General features: G+C 31.8%; 3 protein-coding genes across 3 annotated transcripts; 1 reads left to right on the top strand and 2 right to left on the bottom strand.

The window, feature by feature from the left end:
- Positions 1-104: 104 nt before the first annotated feature.
- On the top strand, positions 105-1,824 carry Sec22 (vesicle-trafficking protein SEC22). The gene is made up of 5 exons (XM_065344982.1): positions 105-528; positions 832-941; positions 1,020-1,180; positions 1,254-1,400; positions 1,472-1,824. The coding sequence occupies exons 1-5, from the start codon at positions 454-456 to the stop codon at positions 1,618-1,620; spliced, it is 642 nt and encodes a 213-aa protein (XP_065201054.1). The 5' UTR covers positions 105-453; the 3' UTR covers positions 1,621-1,824.
- Positions 1,747-5,512, bottom strand: LOC135832026 (retinol-binding protein pinta-like). Its single transcript, XM_065344981.1, has 6 exons — positions 5,121-5,512; positions 4,863-5,022; positions 3,268-3,520; positions 2,442-2,552; positions 2,060-2,162; positions 1,747-1,978 (listed from the first exon to the last, which is right to left on the bottom strand). The coding sequence occupies exons 1-6, from the start codon at positions 5,266-5,268 to the stop codon at positions 1,830-1,832; spliced, it is 924 nt and encodes a 307-aa protein (XP_065201053.1). The 5' UTR covers positions 5,269-5,512; the 3' UTR covers positions 1,747-1,829.
- Positions 5,513-8,706: 3,194 nt separating this feature from the next.
- On the bottom strand, positions 8,707-20,292 carry LOC135832025 (alpha-tocopherol transfer protein-like). Its single transcript, XM_065344980.1, has 7 exons — positions 20,059-20,292; positions 17,282-17,496; positions 12,255-12,414; positions 11,911-12,160; positions 11,224-11,334; positions 9,267-9,372; positions 8,707-9,038 (listed from the first exon to the last, which is right to left on the bottom strand). Exons 2-7 carry the CDS (start codon positions 17,427-17,429, stop codon positions 8,878-8,880), a joined length of 936 nt encoding a protein of 311 aa, XP_065201052.1. The 5' UTR covers positions 17,430-17,496; positions 20,059-20,292; the 3' UTR covers positions 8,707-8,877.
- Positions 20,293-21,971: the final 1,679 nt, after the last annotated feature.

The raw sequence follows: 21,971 nt of genomic DNA, 5'->3' as shown, positions 1-21,971 counted from the left end.
CAAATCGGAAAGTGTTCACTGAGAGAATTTTTAAACGGACAAGTTGAAATGTTATCAGTATGACGATTGCAGTGCTCTCTAACAAAACGTAAGCGAAATATGTAACTAAGACAATTATTGATAACACCGGGAACTACAATTTACCAATCTGCGTGTAAAAATGACGTGTAAATAAATTCAAAAATTAGGTACTATATTGTTGTGAAAAGTGTCATTTTAATAATCTGTAACTCAGAACCTTTTCTTGAAAAGTTTCTCCACATTGCGGAAGATCGGTCCACTAAAGAAAACATTCCAAATGTACTGAGCGTTCAACCACAACTTTCTTCGTGTTCGGATTTCTCTCTGGTAGATGATAGATGATGCTTAGTGTTTGTACCTGTAGATAATCTATACTTTTCGAGACATTAGATTTTTTACGATTTCAAGAAAGTTTATCGAACGATTTACACAATGGTTTTGATGACCATGATTGGCCGTATCCCGGACGGCTTACCATTAGCTGCAACTATACAAGAAGACGAACAGGTGAGAATAGAATTACACAGCAATTTTTTGAAATGATGTAACTTTCCTCAAGTGTTTCTGAATGTAAGTTCAATGGAGATCCAAAATTTAATTGAAATGACCTTTAGAGTGAACGAATTGAAAAGAATATCAACTTGCATATCCAATATCATCTTCATCATGTTAATAAACCTGTTGACATGATAACTAACTAACTTACGTCACTATGTAATGTATCATGGTGATGATGATGTTACCGAGTAATTGAAGATCCATTATCACAGGTTTCAATATTCAAAGTCTTGTGTTCTTTTTTGTTTTCAGCATGGAAGAAACTTAATTGATTATCAGAATCAAGCTAAATTGTTATTTCGTAAATTGAACAGTCAAAGTCCCGCGCAATGTTCAATCGAATCTGGGCCTTTTCTTTTTCAGTAAGTATATCGCATATTTTTCTTTGAAATTATGTAATCGTTACCATTTCAAGTATTTAATTCCGATTTATTTTCCAGCTATTTAATTGATCACGATGTCTGCTATTTGGTATTATGTGAGAAAACTTATTCTAAACGTTTAGCTTTCTCGTTCTTAGAGGATATCGCCGGAGAATTCAATTCACAGTATGGTAAAAGGGTTAATGTTGTTACAAGACCGTATTCCTTTATAGAATTTGGTAAGTGTAGACTTAAATGGAAATATAACCCATATATTACTTCATTATTTTCATTATGTAATATGTTTGGCAGATACGTACATCCAGAGAGCGAAAAAAAATTATACAGATTCTAGAGTTCGAAGGAATTTGAATAATTTGAATAACGAATTGCAAGATGTCCAGAGAATTATGGTTCAAAATATAGATGATGTTTTACAGAGAGGAACAGTTTTATCTGGTAAGTTTGTTATTTTAATTGCTCATATTGAGTGTATTATTGATTTTACTTTTTTTCTCTTTTACCATTAGAGCTTGATAATAAAGCACAGAATCTCTCGATGTTATCGCAGAAATATAAAAAAGATGCTGCATATTTGAATATGAAATCATTTTACATGAAAGTAACTGCTGGATGTATAATTGTTGCTGTATTTATATTGTATTTTTGGGTTTTTTAATTACCGTTTTCTCAAATTTATCTATTTATCGGACTATTTGTCCAACTTCATTTGTAGCATATAATTTGCGGTTACAGGATCCCGTGATTTACACGATATACTATTAAGTGAAAATGAAAATGATGGTTATAATTGTTTATGTTTTGTATTATGTTAGATTCCATTAGAATTGTATGTTCAATAAACAACACAATATTATACAAATCGTTTTAATCGACTGAAATTTGTCTGAAAGATCCGACCATACCAGATAAATCGGTTGCAGCAAAATCTTTCGGTGCTTTTGATAAATCGGTGACATATTTTTCGGTGGACTGCAAGTATTCATAGTTATTTTTTATTTCTTCGAACCACAAATCTGCACATATTTAAATATAAATACATAAAAACATTGTATTCGATTTATAATTCTACATGAATGATAGTTGCAAATTTTTACCTCTAAGTTCTACCAAAGGAAGTTCCTCTCCTCCGTATTCTCGTGGGATAATTTCTTTTGGCAAATATTGACATATGTCTGATAAGTTCTTCAGAATTTCTATCTGGAATTTAACTATTACATGTAGTATATGTTTTAATTTTTTTTCTTTTAAATCTATTAGTAGGTGTGTACATGTTTGATTGCAACTATCAACTAAACGCCCTGAAACTTCTATACTTAAAGAAATAATTACTATTCGTTTACATACAAATTTAGATTAATAAGTCGCCTTTATTGAAAATTGAAAAGGAAAACGTCGTTAAAAAAAAAATGCGCCAAACCAAATTTTCGGTTATGGAAATGAAAGAAAATTTATACACCATTACTAGGTAATACTTACTCGATTTGCTAATTCTTTCTTTATCAGCGATTTACCAATAGAAAGCAGTATTTCACCAGCTTGACTCATGTTGCAAAAGTACAATTTTTTGTATCGGACTGATATTGCTTTCTGCAATTGTAATTTAAATTAGGTATAGGTACCTAATTAGGTAATAAAGTGCAAAAATCGGATGATTTGTGAGTAGGTTACTAACAGATATGTAGATCAGGTAGGTACATATGTAAGTGTCAAGGACAGGGAGGGGGTTGGAATACACCTTTCTAAAAATCTATTATTCACATTCAAAAAATGTTTAAATCAAAAAAATTAACTCCTTACATAAAAATAAACGGTTTCTAACTTCTTGAAACTTGAATTTTTCAACGCTTTTGTCCCATTCTTTTTCAAACTTAAATCACCATCGCAAAACATTGTTTTCACCTATCAAAATACGAATTTTTGAATAAAATTTTTTTATAAGTCATGACAGCCTGGCTATAAGAAGACCTAGGTACCTATAATATCAGCAGGCAGAATTGTTTTCTCATCTTTTGTTTTATTCGACAAAATTAGTATTTTGTTCTCTTATTAGTCGACAAAACCTTAATTTCATCCCTAGTAAGTGTAGGACATTGTCTACTAGGTATTTTCACTCTACATCGGTGTTATACATCAAGTGTGAAGTGTTTTAGTTAATTTTTATTATTGGCCGGACCACAGGCCTAGTTTGTTTCCAATTTTATGCTTTCTTCTTCAACATGAAAATGTTACGAAGGAGTGCTCAATTTTTCTGAAGATTCTGTACCTACACCTATTCATAAATCTTTTTATGTTACTAACCAACCTCCGTCAAGAGTATCAGTTTTTGTAAATGAGATGAAAATGAAACAACTAAGGGCATAGCAATATTTGCTACATCGTGGATAACGATCACTCCTTTTGGATAGTCTAATTTTCCCATCAACTCGATTGTCATCTGATTCAGTTTGAAAAAATCATCTAATGAAGGATGATGAGCAGTTTTAACTTCTTCTGAAAGATAAAGCATCACTACTCTGTATCCATCTGGCGTTAGTTTTCGTAAAGGAACAAACATTCTGCAAAAAACAGGTTAGGTATTAGCGTTATTAAAAGCGATTGGATGCATAATACGATTATTCTTATAGCAATCAATGATGCTGTAAAAAAGAAAATAAATATGACGAAAACCGAAACTTAACGATTTACGTAGGTAGGTAGGTACCTATGCTAACTAGTGTTGGCATTGATCGAGCAAAGAGCATAATTCTCAGTGCGAGTATTCTCATTTGGTTACCTATTTTGAAAAATCTCAAATCTTCGCGTTTGGGGAGAAAAGTCGACACTAATTTTGATTTTTGCTGCAAATATTTCAGAACATATACAACTTGAACATTTTGCAAAAAAAAGTGTAAATTTGAGCGTTTAGTGTTTTTTTTTTTAAATTGAACGTACAAATACCTATATGTGTGAGAACCAGAATAGTGCATCAGTTGTTACTTGAAAGTTAAAAAATGAACCACATATGTATTTCGAATTCGACAATTTTCCTCAATGTTTTACAAATGTTCGCGAACATTTGCAGCTAAAATCAAAATTCGCAAATGTCAAAACTCTATTTTATTAAACCAAATTTTCAAAAGAAAAATGATGTACCTAGCGAGTGTTGTATATTAATTATCCTACTTGTATTACAACCAAAGATAGAAAAAATATTCGCATTCATCACAACGAAAATATTACGTAGGTAGATACCTACCTACACCTAACATTTTTTTTTTTTGTTTACTTCTTGTAACGACTCATTGAGAAAATGAATTTAATCCATTCAAATGGACATGTTATTTCGAATTAAGTAGGTACCTACCCATTTTTTTTGGGCTTAATTCGCGCAACTACGAATTGTCATATTATTATAAACAAATGCTGAAGAAACTTGTAAGAAGTAACATATTACCGACAGTTAAAGTAATACTGGAAGAGAAAATTCTCGGCAAGATGTTTGGAACTATTCCAAAGAAAATGAACGCAAAAACATTAAAGTCTCGAAAACAATACCCTGTAATGTGGGTTTATTCCCATGTACATATAAAGTTGAAGCAGGTTTATCTTGAGTCAAAACCCGCGCAACTTTTTTCTCTTTTTAATCGTACCTAACTGTTTAGGATACAGTTGATCTCTTTTACAACTAAATACGGAATTTTGTTGAAGTTCGTTTACAAATCGTTAACGTAATACATGTCAACATTTCAACTTGCCAAAGATTTTTTCTAGAGGGAGGATGAGGCTGAGCATGAGTATTAGCAATCGCGTCGATGACGCGTCTAATTTTTATTCCATATTTTATTCTTTGAAAGGTTTACACGATCAACTATTTTCATGTCACATGTTACTATAAATTATAAGAGTTTGAAAACTTACCCGATATTTTTTTGAGTTTCGAGTTCTTTTTGAAAAGGGCTTCGATTGAGAAATATCTCCGGTAACGAAGCTTTGGTGTTGAAATACATTTCAAGACGACGTTTCGTTTTTTCCAGACTGTTTTTGGAATTCAGCAAACAGTGTGATAATACGTGTTCATCTGAAGGTACATATGAAGAATATTCTTTAAGCATCAAGGTTGATACTTTTTAAATTTACACCGAAGGGCTTAGTTAGGTATCATTGAGTATCCTTAACCTTTAAAATTTGGTAAGTGAGGTTGTTTTTCCAGCCATTCTGCCAAAGCTTGGACATCTCTTTTCACTGATTCCGCTGTAGAGTTGACTTCTCTCCTGGCATTTTCACGTTGTTCGTCATCAGGAACTTCCAAATATTTCGTTCGCATTGTTTATCGTATAGGTAGTTAAAAAATCAACAAAATGCGTCCGGCAAACAATTAAATAATTTTTAAAAAAACCGAAAACACGACTAGTAACAAAACGTGCTTAGATATTTATTGTTTTGCACAAGTACCCAGCTACTTACCTAAATATACCTACCTACCTTAAGCTGATGTCTTATAGTGGAAGGTCATTTATTAAAAGAATTAACCACACGCAAGATACTCGAATGCACACATGAGTGACATATCATCATTACTGTCGTATTATTAAGATATTAAAACGCTGCAAATGGAATATAGTTGTCTGAAGTTCTAGGCTTGAATAATAGGTACCTACCCTAAATTAAGCCTGAAATCTTACAATTATTGCACCATGTCAAAATAATCTACCTAATAATTTTGTTTACTAAGAACAGTTTATCAGTATAGTTTCAGATCGAATCAGGTAAACTGAACATCACCTTACGTCAATCAAATTTCTAGATTTATACCTACTCGTAATTAACGCATTTGATAATTGGAGTTGGCGACTACCAGTAGTTCTAGGTACCTATGCTTAGTTATTATCTTTGTACACCCCATAAGTGGGTAAATATGTAGGTACCTACAAATTCATGAAGATGTCGATATCTCTGAAGGAAGGGGAGGAGGGAGGAGAATTCTCTTCCAAATAATGAAATGAGTGGGAGAATACGAATGTGGTATTTAAAAAGTTCAATAAAGAACCAATTGTTAAAAATTGAAAATTGAGATAGGTACCTACCTTAATTTGCATGCTACCTATTAAGAACCTACGTGTACGTATAGCACAGGGCGCACAGAACTCAGAAGTATCGATGAATACCTAAATGAAAGTTTCTTGTTGAATAATATGCAAATTGGCAACGCGAAATAGATGCATATGATTCGCATATGAATAAGTAGTGGAATGTTATCACCTTCACCCAACAACAACCAATCATGTGCTATTTGTGACAAACCAAAATATTTCACGCACAATTTTTTTCAGAGGCACTTGATATTTCTGCGCACTCCATACGTTCCCAAGTGTGGGTATAATTTCATACGAAATGACTGCAGATGACCGTGAGTACAGCTACAGTTGCATTCATATAGGTATATGTACTTTCGTCTATAACGCTATGCAATAAAAATAAGTACTTAATTAAATAAATTGGCTATAAATTTGAGCAGAATGATCCGCATTGTTTAGTTCTTAAATAGATACAGGTCTTGAGCGTTAGGCTTTGGGTGAAAGGATGTGAATGCACCATTTAATTTTTTTTTGTAATAATAAGGCACGTTCGTTCGACATAAGAAAATGCGCCTAAAAGGGCTAAAATCGATTTTGAATTACTAATGGTTCTGTGTGATTCCGAGTACGAAAAAATGATTGGGAGTGGTTTCAGACTCCTAGGAGACTTGCATTGGCCTTAAAAATGAATTTGAAAAAAAAAGCTAATTTACGCGTATGTCACAAGTCAACCAATTTTTAAATGATGGACTGAGGTTGAGATAACATGGTCAAAATGACTTCCAAAATATGTACTTCAATCGAACTAGCGTAAGTACGTATAATGCCTGCAGTTACCTCGAAAAATGTCAAAAATTCTCGCAAAAAACACTCAAACTAGATTAAGCTCTATTTTCCCAAAAAGTCATATTAAGCCTTCTAAACCTCATTTTCTTATTCCACATCACATATTCATTTTAGCCTTGGCGTTTCAGCTTTTCTGACCTTAAAAAGTTCGTTGCACTTGAGTTTTCTTCTTAAAATCTCAAACATGCTTTAGGGTAAACAAAGCAACTTGATGTGTGTTTTTAAAGTAAAACTTCTTATATGTAATTAGCAACAGACTCATAAATTATACTTATTCCATTAATACATATTATTTAGTTTCACCATATGGTCACACATTCAAGTACCTACATAAAATGACGAAAATTACTTAAAACGACATGTATCTATCTATGTATAGTCGAATTCCTTGCTATTAAGTACATATTTATTCGTTACACTCATGCAATGTAAGTAATAAGTAAGTATACGTCATTGTGTTGATGGAACTGCGCGAATTTGATTTTAATACCTAAGCATTTGATAATAGGTACACCTAAAATTTGTACGCGTAACTTTTTTTCATTAGGTACCTGGATTAAATTTTCTGTTTTTTCTACTTCTCTAATATCTATTAAATGTGATCATACTTTAAGAATTTCTTGAAAGTGAGGTTTCTGATAAGTAAGTACCTGTGCCTAATTAATTACATACCTATATAGCAACATTTTTTGAATAGAAATATCAATGTTATATTTTGAAAAAGAAATTTAAGAAATGCCATACAACTTTCATGAATTGAAAATGTTTTATTTAAAGTAGGTAGTTTTCATTTTTTGTTTGAAATTTCAGTTTTTTTTCAAACTCGTGAAACGATCTTTGATTTTTTTCAGGAGAAGAAAACCTATACCCATCTACAATTGTGTTTTTTAAAATTGAAAAAGCAACAGCAAATTTAATATTTTAATGCGATATTTAAATTTAGAGGTTAAATAGGAAAAATATAAAAATAAATGTTATGAGATCTTACGTTTAAAAATGGTTCTACCTACCTTGCATAAAATTTTACTGGAATTTTTGTCAAAGTTTGTTTATTTTTTCTGTTTTTTTTTTTTTTTTTTTAACCAAAAAAGCTTTACACCTCATAAAAATTTACCATAATATTCGTAGATGATGAAAGTAATTTTTTTCTCAAATTTTTGAAACATACCGATTGAATATTATGGTAAAATTTGATAAATTTGAAATAGTCCTGAAAAAATTAGCAATTTAAATGGATGAAAAGTCATCTGCTGTAAAAACTTTTTTCATAAGTTCAACACTTCAGCTACCATAGTCATGTAAAATAAATTACATACCTACCTATTTGATTTTGGATCATTTTGTGTCTGTACGTAAGTAGATGTAAAATTTCTATTGTTTATAGTACCAGACCTACTTCCATCGAAGCACTATAGATGAGGTACATTACATTAGTAGGTAGGTATGTATACTAAGTAGGTTCTTGTTTTCCTTATCAACCCCAAATTTTCAAACCTGTAGGTTCAAACTTTGAAACGTAATCAACATTAAATCATTACACCGACAGTGCACTATGCGTACAAATAAATTTTATATTTAGTAATATTCATGGAAAATCACGCAATGTCTCAACATACTTGTTGTGTTCCTGTTGAGCTATGCTATTTTATAATATTTTCAAAATTATAATTCCAAGAATAGAATGATTCACCTTCCAACAAATAACAATTCAAGTTGACATTCATTTACGAAATGAAAGAAATGGGTAATGTTGATAAAAAAAAAACTTTACGAGTGATAGGTAGGTACCCTATGTATCCACGATGCGAAAATGTAGAATTGAGTAGAAATGATGACCAATGTTGAGTATATTGTAATTTATTATGGAAAATCTTTTTACATAAGTAATAGGTAGGTACTTTTTTTAAATCGTAATTTTAATTTAAATTTTAAAAATGACTCACAATTGTTTGCAGAAATTTTAAAATGAATTATAAATAAAGTGGCATAGAAAATATAAAATAAACACGACATCAATCCAAACAGATTTTACGAAATGAACCCTCTATTCCATAATTAGTAACATCATTATTTGCGTATGAACTATCCACCGGTTTTTTATTTAAATCGGCTTTATTTTTTTCATCGGAAATGAACCAATCTTGGTAATTTTTTATTTCTTCGTACCAACGATCTGAAATAAATGAAAAAATTTTATTTTCTGCAAATAAGATACCTTGGTAATTAAGGGAATTGCACATATTAATTATCGATTAATTTGAAAATCCTGGTTTCCGAGCATAACGCGCTGGAATAGGTATAGGTAATTATAGGTACCTACTATATGCATAACTCCCTATCTAAGTATTGAAGTTCTAGTAAACGTAGGGTCTACTAGCTCGCTAACTTTTAATGAAATTACCTTTGAGCTCTTCTAGTGGTTTTTCAGTTCCTCCGTAATTTGCGGGTAATACTTCCTTTGGTAGAACAGTAATTAATTTTTTTGGATCATCTTTCCATACTTGAACCTGAAAGAAAAATTTAATCGTCAACATTCGCGGATATAGTTACCTAATTTCATTTTAACGAAAAATTGCATCTTTTTTTTTCTTCAAACATGTACATACCTATCTGCGTAAACACATAGGTACCTATAATTATTTTTCTCGCATTCTCAAAATTTAACGTGGATAGATTGAACTTGAATTTTTTAAAATTCCATTGAGGAATAAATATTTCCTTTTTTTTTCTTTCGACCTTACAACGGAAGAGATTGTAAGCAACAATTTAGGTAACTATATATTTGGAATATGATTTCAAGATATTTTGTTTGTTACACATCCAAGACATATCATTAGCAGTTTTTGAATTTTCGTACATATGTAATATAAAATAAAAACATTGAACTGAGTCAAGGCAAACAAGAAAGTAGGTACGCGAACGTTCTTCCTACGATTGATTCATTTTTTATTAGATATGTAAATTGGGTCTAACCAAGCATTCTATACATGTACCATACCATACCATACCTATATCAGGCAACGAATAGAAATTTCAAATGTTTTATCAATAGATTTTATAAGAATGGGATAACATGTAAGTACTTAGTTGAGACATGTAGGTACTTGAGTACCGGATACATACATTTAACTATGTACAAACGATTCGCAAATTTGCAAAATTGATATTTATTCGGAAAGCCATAGGCTAATTTTCAAATTTTAACGACGTCATGGTGGATCTTGTTGGTAAAGACTGTAGTGTTAAGTAAGGTACTCGAAACAATTTTCGTAAATTTCTTTTCATTTTCTTCACAATGTATGAAAAATTTGTATCGATACAAAATGAGAAAATTTGAAAGAGAAATGTTCTAATACAAACTACATACCTATACAAAATCTTAGGCGCTGAATTTTCTTGTTGCAAGTTACGGCAAATTTTTAAAACTTTTAATTTGGTGTGGGAAAATATCACAAATTTGGTGAATTTTAAGTTTTTATCTCCCTCTTCTGGCCTTGAATCGATTTCTGGTAGTTGATATGGCAGAGACGCCACGAATATCGTGACCTACCTAACTTTAATTTTTGGGCTGCGAATTTCATTAGAAAGAATCCTCTTGGAGAAATTATTTCTAAAACTTTAAACAAAATACAAAATCTGTAAGTAACTTCAAAACATCTCTAATATTTCGTCGAAATCAAATTTCAGTTTTTTGTAGATATATGATTACTAGATTATTGTTCAATATAATTTTCCTGCCTATCAAAATTTTGATTTTTTTTTAGATGCACACAATTTATGTCATCGGCGTTAATAAAATTTTGAACGAATTTAAAACCTTACTTTTTGCTTTTTTTTAAAGTTTTTTTTTCCTAATATGAGAAAATATTTGTAATTGTTGTTAATTTCATAGAATAATACATTCGTTAATAAATAGATAATTTGCATCATAGGTAGGTGGGTAGGTACCGGGTCTTATGTTTTATTTCTTGTTTTGAAAAAAGACGCCATCAAAATTTTTAGAAAATTTCAAAATTATCTGCACGTTTTTTAAAGAAGAGGAAGAGCGGGAGAAAAATGTAACCGACTTGAAGTTGAAGCCTATTTTCTTGGACATTTTGAATGCTAATTGCTGCGAGGATCAGACTTTACCCCTAACACACTAATTAGTAGGTAATTAAGCTATTAAAAGCGCGTGGCATACGAGGGAGTGTTGACTGTTGCGAAGTTTAGGTAGGTACATGGTACTTAAATTTTGAGAAATATATAGTTGAATAATTATTATGATATGTAGATAGAGGTACTCGATTCACGTAATAATAATAATTTCTAAAAAATGAACAGACATTTAGTGTTCAGTACTTAAATTATAGACTTACTCTATCAGCTAATTCTTTCTTCACTAAACTTTTACCGAAACTGATGATTGGTTCGACTGCAGGTATCAAGTTGAGAATGTAAATTTTGTGATAACGACATGGCGTTGTTTTCTGTAAAACAAATCGAGCGTAAAATCAAAACGAATAAAAAATAATTTCTCTTCATTACACATATTTATTTACACTGGGTAGTTGATATAAATTCACGAACTGAAATTATTGACATCATCTCTCAATGAAACACATGCGTATACTTATGCCATAAAATGGTAGAAGTTTTTGAATAATGACTGAAAGCAGAAAATTTGTATTGCTACCCCATGCACGAAAATTTAGGTGGGTACCTAATATCTATGTCTACATGTTTGCGCGAAGTTTTCAAAATAGTCGTCAACATTCGAACATCATTTTACAATTTGGATATTCAAGGTCGCAGAGAATCCATTCATTCGCATCCAAAAGCTAAAAAATACTTTTTACTCGTGAAAATCGTATACAAAGGATAAATTTCAATTCACTTTAAAAATCTCATTACAAAGATAGATATTTTTATCGAGGTTTCTCTCTATGTAAGTAAGTATTCTTTTATTGTATGTACTTTTCATTTCTTCGAAATCGATTCACACGCCAGTTGAATTTTACGTAGGTATACGTAGATAGGTAGGTAGGTAGAGTTGCCAAACTTACGGTGGCTAACGTGAGCAATTTTTTCAATATGGAGAACATCATTGTGATATAATTCATAGTAATATTCTGAAAATCGTAAATCACAATCATTCCTCGAATTTTATCTACTTTCAAACTGTAATCAGTCGATATTTGTGTGGCTTTAATTATACTCTCTGGATCTGGAATGCTGTTCTTTGAGTCGTCGAAAATTCGAAATATTACGATACGATAACCATCTGGGGTTAATTTTGTAGTTGGTACGTAGCCTCTGAAAATAGAAATAAAAATAAAACATCCTTAATAACATTTACACTGGCTTATTTTCTTATTATGACCGTCTTTACTTAGATTTACCAACGTACCCTTGTCGAAATACATGTTCTATTTGTTTTGTGCATGGGTCGCGATCTTGAAAAACTTCGGGCATCAAGGTCCTCGTTGTGTAATATCCGTCTAATACTTTTTTTGTCTTTTCTAGACTGTTTTTACATCTTAATAAAAAGTTGGTTAGCCACTCATCATCTATGCAAGCAGACAAAATCACGAGTATAGGTAAATAAATATAAAAATTATAGATTACCTGCGTAATATGTTCTACATAGGTACATTATTTTAAAATATGCGCTATCACGTGTGAGAAATGAATACAACGTTTGTTGAAAAATTAGCGATATAATAAAACAACCTGAGCATATTTGTAAGTAAGTAATCTAATAGATGAATACCTACGCTATATAAAAATTCAAGTAAGTAGGCATGAGAAGTTGGATACCTGTTTTATGAATTTAGATGTATGGTACTAAGGACAACCACAAATATTGCACTTTTTTTTCAATGGGAAATTTCCACTTCTATCTCATCTCATACATTTTTTAATTTTTCGATATTGGTCAGCACTATACGTAATTCAAAATATAATCTGACCATTCTGTGATTCTTTGAGATGGAAATTTTGAAATCTTGATACGAATACATAGACACATACCTACATATAGTATGTAGGTACGATGAATTCAAAGAACTGTATTACATACATATAACACCGTAGGCAAAATGCTTTAATAATTTCTTCTGATTCATCACTTAAAATTTCCCGTCTGTGTTTATGAACTTGAGCAGAAATACATATGTAAGTACGTATATGCAAAAATTCCAAAAGAAAAAAAATGCCACCACTAGTATTAGATACCTACCTATAGCAATATTAAATACAGACTTCACCTACGTACGTGCCCATATCAATGAACTTTAGGAGAACGATTGTTGTTTATTTGCAGAGCACTGACGCGTGAATCAAAATAAACCAGTATACCTGTACGAGTAAGTGGGAAGGTGAACATTTAATTTTTCAATGAAAAGTGAAATTTACTCGTAAACGCCGAAACATAATACCGGATTCCGTTGTAAAAATTAATTCTTCACTCGTAATTCCACGCAAAGTATGTAGGTATTGAAAAATGTATTTGAAAATTTTTTCAAAAAAATGAATACCCACCTACGAAAAATGCGTTAATATAAAACCCCTTTTAGAGACCATTTTTACAAATAAAAAGCACACGATATGAGAATTTTTGTCAAAGGAAGTTAATAAATCATAGTAAAAAGGTATACCTATACGTACTAGATAGGTTGGTTGGTAAATGATTTGTGATGTCGTTGTGTATTTTGGTTCAAAAATACGAATAGCTATAAGCAGGTAATTATTAGAATATTTTCAAAATACTTATATATAGAAATGGTTTCCACCTACCTAAAAAAAAATCCATTAGATATGAATGGAATGACTCATCGTAAATTTTCACATAATAGAGTTGTTACAATTTGTTTTTATCAGTGACTTGAAATTTTGAAATAAAATATTTTCGGGGTACATATAGGTATACTTACAGGGTGCCCAGAAATATCGCGAACCCCTAAAAAAGTTTTCTGCTAAATGTTTCGGTTGATCACAGTGAATGATAATAATAATGATATGTAGCACATGATTGGTTGTTAGACTGAGGTAATATCATTCCACCAATCATATGCATCTATTTCACGTTGCCAACCTATATTTTTAGTGAAAAACTTTCTTTGGGGTTCACGATATTTCAGGGCACCCTGTATCTAGTATACCTGCTACTGATTTATGCTTGACTATTGTACTGGGATTAACAACTGAAAAATGAATTGCGTGATTTTTAAAGCCGGCATCGTATTTCACGTGCGTTGAGCGAAATCACCTAGCTACTACATATTTTCAAGCAACATAATTTTTCTGACGCCCTGTTTTAAATCATCGATTATTGCCCACTTCTGAAAAAAATTTACTTTCGAACAAAAAGTCCAGGAATGAATGAGGTACTCGTATTTTAGTGTAAAACGACGAGTGCAGCGTTTGTTCGACTCTATAATACGAGTAACAAGTTATCTAATAATAATTTTGAAAAAGATGAATGGGAGAACCAATCTACGCAAAACCGATCAACTACGCAACCAAGCAAATTTTCTCAAATGAATAAGTACCTCTAAGCAAGCTTTGATTTGGATAGAAACACGAAGTGAACTACGATTTATATCGCAAATGCATGTCGTATGGTATATGGAAGTTCACCTAAAATTGAAAATACGAGCCTGTGTGAAATATACATAAGCAGATCTAACAGCGTGCTGTAGTCCTGTGTTACTAAAAACTGCAGCGAGGAAATTGATTTTACACAAAATCCGGCCTTTCGCTATAAATTAAAAGATATCGCTGCCATTACTTTGTTTTTAGAATATTTTAGAAACGATGAATAGGGGTGGCTAAAATTTAACCGCTTAGATATTTATATAAACTATTATGAAACTGTTAATGGAGGTGTAGGTATTCATAAAACCTTACATAACTTCATTATTAATTTAGAACGACCCATTAGGAGTAATATCACAAGGGTAGCATAATTTTTTACCCCAGCTTTCGATGTAATTTTGAATAGTCTAGTAAATATTTTTAGCCCACTCGAAATGCACATAATATTTACACTACTACCTATGATTTTTTTTAAAAATTATACTTACCTAGTTCAAGTTATTTTATTTTTGTATAAAGATTTTTTCTTCATTCAACAGTTTATCAGCAAAAACCAGTATCATGATGATACACATGTGTTTAAAATTAATTTAAAGAGGGTTCCTACTACCTACCTAGTACCTATAATAATGTCGTTGTATATAGGTATAGAGGTACCTACCTACCTACCTACCTTACGCATTTGGAGTTCATGCTTATGAATTGGAAATTTTTTTATATAATTCGATTGGCTACAAAATGAGTCAAATAAAAGAAAAAACCCGAGTTGTAGTTGTTGTTTTTTTTTAAAGAAAATTTTTCTAAAAACATATGAGCACTGAATTTTTAATCCAACTATAGTGATTGATCCTGTGATTCCATTCGAATTTTTGGTTGATGGTACTGATGGCACTTATACTACCTAGATATAGGACATGTAGGTACCTACCTACATATGATATTTTCGAACTATACCCAGAACACCCAAGAATACCTGATTTATGAATAGAATTTTCCATCTCTGTGAGTTTTTTTTTTACCAGACAGCTTCAAACACGTGGGGATGTAGGTATAGGTGAGTTTTTATGTTAACAATATTTTTAGGTTTTCCCAATTACAAATGCGTGGCCTCGAAATCGACTCTAAAGTGTTTAAGTACCTATCTATAATGTTGGGGAAATTATCGAAGGAAAGGTAATAATTACGAATAAAGTATTTCAAACTATACTCTACATTCTTAAATCAATTTTTATATATAAAAAAAAAGGTCTACTGTAAGGCTAGAAAAATACATTTCCAATATTATTGGACTCCTTAGTTTTGGTTCATCCAATACCACATTTCTAATTGCAAAAATGCAGGAATAGGTTCCTTCCTATTGTTTTTATTCTGACGATGAGCTCAGAGCTCTTGAAAATGAGACCAAAATGAAGTTCGTATACAGTTAGCCTAAGAATTTGTTCAATCATCTAATTTGCTACTAATGTCTCCTTATCTTAGTGGGCATGTGTAGCAACAATTTAGCACCCATAATAAAATGTAGAATTTCTCAATGTTTCATGAATGTTTTAAATATTGATTGCTTCGACTCGATTGTTGAGATGTACCTATTTGTTGACACGTTTCTAATATACTGCAACAACGATTCTTGAGGGGAAAAATCCGCGTATTAATGATACAATCACGGTATAACCTTGAACAGTTGAATAAAATACACCTGAAAGTAGCGAACATCTATCTGTTCAATTTCGAGGTCACTGACACGGCTGTGTAGATGCAAATGTGATAAATTTGTGCACAGGATTTGAATTTGATAGGTGAACAAAACGTACATATAGATACCGACAAACTACATTCCTCGCTTCTTCCCTTTCTATACTGCCTTCTCCCTCCAAAGGAAAACATTTGTAAATCACTGAAAAAATGATGTCATTTTAAATTATTTTTTGAAATGTTACATAGCGAATAAGGAAAGCTTTTTAAGAGCGTTTTAAAGAAATGCTGCGTCCCTTTTTTTTTTTTGAAATAAGAATGACTCATCCGCAGATCCGCGACCCTCCATTTTCGTTGATTCATTACCAGGAATAAATTTGTTTACAAGTGATAACACTATCAAATCAAAAGAAATTTTTCTATTTAAAAATGCCATACTTACCTACGAGGCACAAAGAACGAAAGTATAGTGATTAAGGAATTTCTAGCCATCTAAAAATTTTTGACAAATTTTGAAAATCCCATTTTATTGTAAAATTTGAAAACATCAAATAATTTCAACGAATTCTTAAGAAAAATCACGCATTAGATAATACCAATACCACCTCGCGTAGGTTGAGAAATATTCGAATAACGTAGAGTTACCTATCTCTAAGTAGTTGGAGGTGTTTCAGACTCATACTCTGATTTGTAAAAGTGATGGAAATCCACAGGCATTTTCTTAAACAGTTCAATTTATAGCATGCATAATTTCATCACTGAAAAACCCCACCCACTCATACAAAGTATATGAAGACTATTCGCTTCATCACACGATAATACTTCAGCAAGTATTATTTATTACTTATTAGTTATATTTTTTCTCACCTGTCACCTAATTCATTCTTTGTGAAAAAAGTACCTACCAAATAATTTCTAAAAACAAATTATTAAAAAAGGTGAGTAATAATAAGATGTTGATATCGATTCAGAATAAAATATGGAAGAAGAAAGCAATGCTCAGGCAGGTACCTATTGTACTTACGACTTACGAGTACAGTAAAAATATAGGAACGTTATAACAAAAATATATAGGTATCAAAAAGATGGACATCACAATAACATTAAAAAATATTTCCAAGTTTTCCATCACGTATATTCTCTTACCTTCAATAGTTGGCAAATGAGCTTGTTTCCTAATCCATTCTTTAAGATATTTCACATCATTTTGGACTGATTCTTCGGAAGCGTTGAATTCGGCAAAAAATTCATACAGTTGATCTTTGGTACAGATTTGCAAAAACTCCGAAGACATGATAAACACAAAAATGACGACCGAATTTTGGCGAAGCGATAATTCTCCCGAAAACTGAGCAACTTTCCTAGACGAGAGAACTGGATAAAACTGATTTCCCGGATATAGGTAAATAAAATTATTATACGTAAGATCAGTTCAATATTTAAAGCCCAAGTTTTTTTTCTTCTAAATAGAATAATCCACAGCAAAAACTCGCAGACCTTGATAAGAATATAAGTGAGTTCCTAACTTCTCTCATTCGTTCTGAAATTCTCTATACCTTCCCGTGTGTCTGTGAACGAGTACCTACTACATATAACAACTGTTTTGGACCGCAATAAAAAAAGTTGAACCAGAATCATGGCCGAATAGCGCACCGAGATAACCACTGTAATCCATCTTCATCTCCAGTTCTTTTTTCTCTATTTTTTTGTGTTTTTAATTTTCAACGCGAAAATTAAATTTTTCTTTTAATAAAAAAATTGTTCTTCACTGTTTTGCTAGGACGTACTTAATTATTTTGTTTACCTGCTTTTGAAATGTAGTTTTTTGTGATCTTACTTAACAACAGGAGAGAGAAGACTGAATTTGTTTAACAGATTTTCTACCCGTAAAAGTATAATGATAAACAGAATACTCTAAAGACATTAGGTATTGGTGACAACCCCTGTCCCCTTTCAAGGATATAGGTACCTGTGTACATACATAGTACCTAGATATTTTGATAAATTGAAAAGGTATGTTGATGGTGTACATCTTGAATAATTTTACCCAAAATACTTTCTTTGGAAAATTTCTTTTTTATCAATATGTCATTATTCTTCTTCAATTATTAAAGGTTATTAAGCCATAATTTATGAGTGACACTAAGATATTTGAATTAAATTTTTTTATTCGTTATACCTAATTAATTCAACGTGAGAAAAGAATCATTTAAAAAATACACTACACATTAAAGGTGAAGTAAATATAGCCCAAGTTATCAGCATAAATACTCGCAATTTTACTACAGACTTGTTCTTAAAAAATAATTTTACATTAAGTACGAATGAAATAGAAGGAAATTATCACTTGGTACACTTGGGTACTTGCGGTACTTATCTAGGCCCTTGTAAGCAACATAACATATAGGTAGGTAAGTAATAGAAGTCAGACTACCTTATATTTTTCAACTGCAAAAATTTACAGAGAGCTATAGATCGTGGAAAATTTTTTCATGAGTCAATATTTACAGCATTCGGTGATTGTCCTCGTCAAGTTTTGAAAATTTCATTTTAAGCATTAAATCACCATTATACCCACCGAGTAAAATAAACTACTCGTGACCGGTTTGATAATTAACCGTGTAAGTATATCCAATGTATTTGAATGAGATTATTCACAAAAGCACCGACTCGCTAATAAAATCGGGTTAATTGCAAAGATTCGTAATTTTACAAAAAAAAAAGAGAGAAATTTAGTCATGTTTCCTTGTTTATTTTCTGAATGAATTTTTGGTAGGTACCTATATCTACCTGAAAAAAATGAAATAAAGAACTTGTGGCCGTACAACATACGTACTTAGGTAAACAATTCTTTGAGTGTACGCGAGTACATGGTGAAAATTTTTCTTGAATAAGTATTCGCTGAATCCGAATTTCCTATCGGAAATTTTTGTGCAAAAATTTTTCAATGCTGATCGAAAGTACAAATGAAGGTCAATTTCAAATTAACTGATTAAAACATTCTTCACGTCTTGCCCATAAGGGAATCCTAGTTGTCTCAAACAGAAAAGAGGACAGAAATTTCACGAAGCTCGAGAAGTAAAATTTCATACTTTTTCTGATTTTTGAGCTTGGGCATGTTTGCCTCCCGCCATCGCGCCACCAAGAAGTCCTCTCTCTCAAATGAAATTCTCTAAGATTCGTTAGGTACCTACTTTTAGTTTGGTTTGGCTGATTGAAGGAGTTTGCGTGCGGATGATCTTGACCTGAAACTGATACATACATGTCCTAACATTCAGGTAAGGAAGAAAGGAAAGGAGGAGTAAAAACCAAAAAAGGTGAAACGCATAGGAATGGGCTGGAGGGAAGTTAAAGGTTGCTAGCTCATCTAAAAATCAGAACTCTCAATGAATTTGAAGGAAATTAAGAAATCCAGAATTTTCGCGTTTTATGTATGTGCTAATGTGCTTGATAAAAATTTTCATACCCTCCACCCTTTTAAGAATTGATTTCAGAGATTGCCAGAAATTTGGTATGCACGAGTAGTTACATCGGGACTGTACACGACTGATGTGCTTTTTAGAGGTTTAGATTTGAGAATTTTCATGCTCATCCCACTCCGTCCTTTTTTAGTTAATAACCAAAAAGCAGATTTTCGCGCTGTTTTCAATGATTTTCAAAAAAAGAAAAAAAGAAGATGCTTACCTATATGAGTAAGTGCCTACCTATCGATTAAAATTTGGACATGTTTGAAAATATTTTCAAGTTTGGTTATATTTTCTGAACGGAGCTGGAAAAACTCGAGAATAAAAAATCACTTTTTAATAGGTAATACATTATCTCATAGAACATACTTACCTACATTTCAAATAATAAAATTTACAATATGGGATAAGTAAGTATGTACTCTTTAATACCAACTTGAATGCAAAATTGCAGCTTACCAGTATATCTTTCGGCTTCATTTTATGCAAATAGGATTCATTTATTGAGCCATAAATCCAATGCGAATCATAAAAAAATGATTTCAAAATATCGCGACATTTATGTAAAATAAAGTAGGTACCATGCTAAAATGGAATGTTCGGCACGTTTTTTAAGTATTTAAAAAAATACACGATTACACGAAAAATTGAATCAGTGCACTTCTAATCGTAATGTAGACGGCAAATTGACAAAATGAAAAATTATCCAAGTATTGTTCACGTGTCATCAAGTCACAATGATGACGTTAAGAATAGATGATTTTTTTGGCTCCAGTATAATGTTACGTGACACATTATTATTTTACTGAGCGATTGTTGGACTTTTACTTCATAATTATAAGCAGGCAATGGACATTAGGATTCACAACTCGTACCCATCTTCCATTTCTCTTTTCCCATATGTTTAATGACTTTATAATCAAGGTACAGTAACATTCAAATAATACTAACAAGACCTAACTAACAAATATTTTAACATTTAAGCCAGCGATGGTACGTATATTTTTTACTTCACGAATAAATTTCTGCAAAGGAAGCTATTTTTCAAGAAACAAAAAAATATACCAAAATAGGTAGGTGATTACGTAGACGTATGTATTAAGGACGATACGCGCAGATTTGAAAAATAAAACACGCCTACGAAATACGAATTCGTCGTATCTACAATCTACTACAGTATTTGTTTAGTTAAATGACGCAAATAAAGTTCGCAATGTTTGGAAAAGCGAAAGACCGATTTGATGCTTAGAGAACTGGCTACAAAAAGTAACAATTCAGTCGTTGCCCTTTTCGAGATAATTTCCCTTTTGTTTATAGGGTCATTCTCACGATAATGGTTATGCAAAATTACACGGAAAGGCAAACAAATACGAAGATTATCCATTGATACCTATGTTCGTTAGCTTTTCGTATAGCGTTTATAAAAATTCCCGTTTTTACGAAATTAACTTTCCTCAATAAGTAAGTAAGTACAAGTAGGTATAAGTAACTTTATACTTCTTTCTTATTTTCTTTCGAAAGATAAAACAGGGAATTGAAAAAAAAAGTTGGAAAAGTTACACAAGTTTTAACCCGCAGATCGCGCAGTGTAGGTAAATAAAACTACCGTCTGCCTGAAAAAATTCGTAATTTTTTTTTACTTAGGTAGGTACTTTATTTTGTTATTAATGAGTGTGTATCTTGAAACCGCATATGGCAGATACCAGTTCGAATGATTGCAATGAGTATATCAGGCAGCTAGGTACCTACTGCACAACAGGAACAATTTATGGTTACAGCCTGGAACCAGTTAGCGCGGTAAAGAAGAATAAGTAAGTACCTATATATACCTAATAACAATGTTTACATAAGATTCAACTTCCACGTTGTGATTAATTACCGACTAATTACTTGCTTTTGGTAGAAATGCGAATATTACTTATCGACACTTTTTCGTTAATCATAATGATATCTCGCGAATATTGACAGGTAGGTATTACATTTTATTGAAGTGTTAAACTGTTACAGAACACCAGTTCAGCTCTTCCCCCTGACTGAGTATCGGTACTTTGTCCTCTTTGTAAACTATCACCCGGCTTACTACATATAGTCCAAGAGCTATACCACTGTGATTGGGCCGAAATAACTGAAAGCTGGGAATGGTCTCAAAAGTTAGTATACATACCCCTATTTTGAAAACACTTGGTCTGCCGATCCGCAGCTGCTGCTTTAAAGCTCAGTGAAAGCTCGAAAGTTCAAAATTTTTCTGAACTTTCAGCTGAGAAAACTGATGGCTGAAATTGGTGCCTAATTATAGCATTTTTCGCGCTGAATCTGAATATAGCGGTCTGCCGACCCATAAGTGCCGCCAAAGCCCCGCCAGACTGGGTCAA

This window comes from Planococcus citri, chromosome 1 (assembly GCF_950023065.1).
Source record: "Planococcus citri chromosome 1, ihPlaCitr1.1, whole genome shotgun sequence".
In the NCBI taxonomy this organism is placed as follows: domain Eukaryota; kingdom Metazoa; phylum Arthropoda; class Insecta; order Hemiptera; family Pseudococcidae; genus Planococcus; species Planococcus citri.
This window is presented reverse-complemented; position numbering and strand designations above follow the sequence as displayed.

Bases quoted from the DNA above. Each gene is read 5' to 3' on its own strand.
- Sec22 (XM_065344982.1), top strand. From the start codon at position 454: ATGGTTTTGATGACCATGATTGGCCGTATCCCGGACGGCTTACCATTA. The intron at 529-831 runs GTGAGAATAGAA...TTTTGTTTTCAG, and splicing joins CTATACAAGAAGACGAACAG to CATGGAAGAAACTTAATTGA. The intron at 1,401-1,471 runs GTAAGTTTGTTA...TTTTACCATTAG, and splicing joins GAGAGGAACAGTTTTATCTG to AGCTTGATAATAAAGCACAG.
- LOC135832026 (XM_065344981.1), bottom strand. From the start codon at position 5,268: ATGCGAACGAAATATTTGGAAGTTCCTGATGACGAACAACGTGAAAAT. The intron at 3,521-4,862 runs GTAAGTTTTCAA...TGTTTTTTGCAG, and splicing joins GAAACTCAAAAAAATATCGG to AATGTTTGTTCCTTTACGAA. The intron at 2,163-2,441 runs GTAAGTATTACC...GTTAAATTCCAG, and splicing joins AGAAAGAATTAGCAAATCGA to ATAGAAATTCTGAAGAACTT.
- LOC135832025 (XM_065344980.1), bottom strand. From the start codon at position 17,429: ATGTCTTCGGAGTTTTTGCAAATCTGTACCAAAGATCAACTGTATGAA. The intron at 11,335-11,910 runs GTAAGTTTGGCA...TTTGTTTTACAG, and splicing joins AATTGCTCACGTTAGCCACC to AAAACAACGCCATGTCGTTA. The intron at 9,373-11,223 runs GTAAGTCTATAA...TTTTTCTTTCAG, and splicing joins AGAAAGAATTAGCTGATAGA to GTTCAAGTATGGAAAGATGA.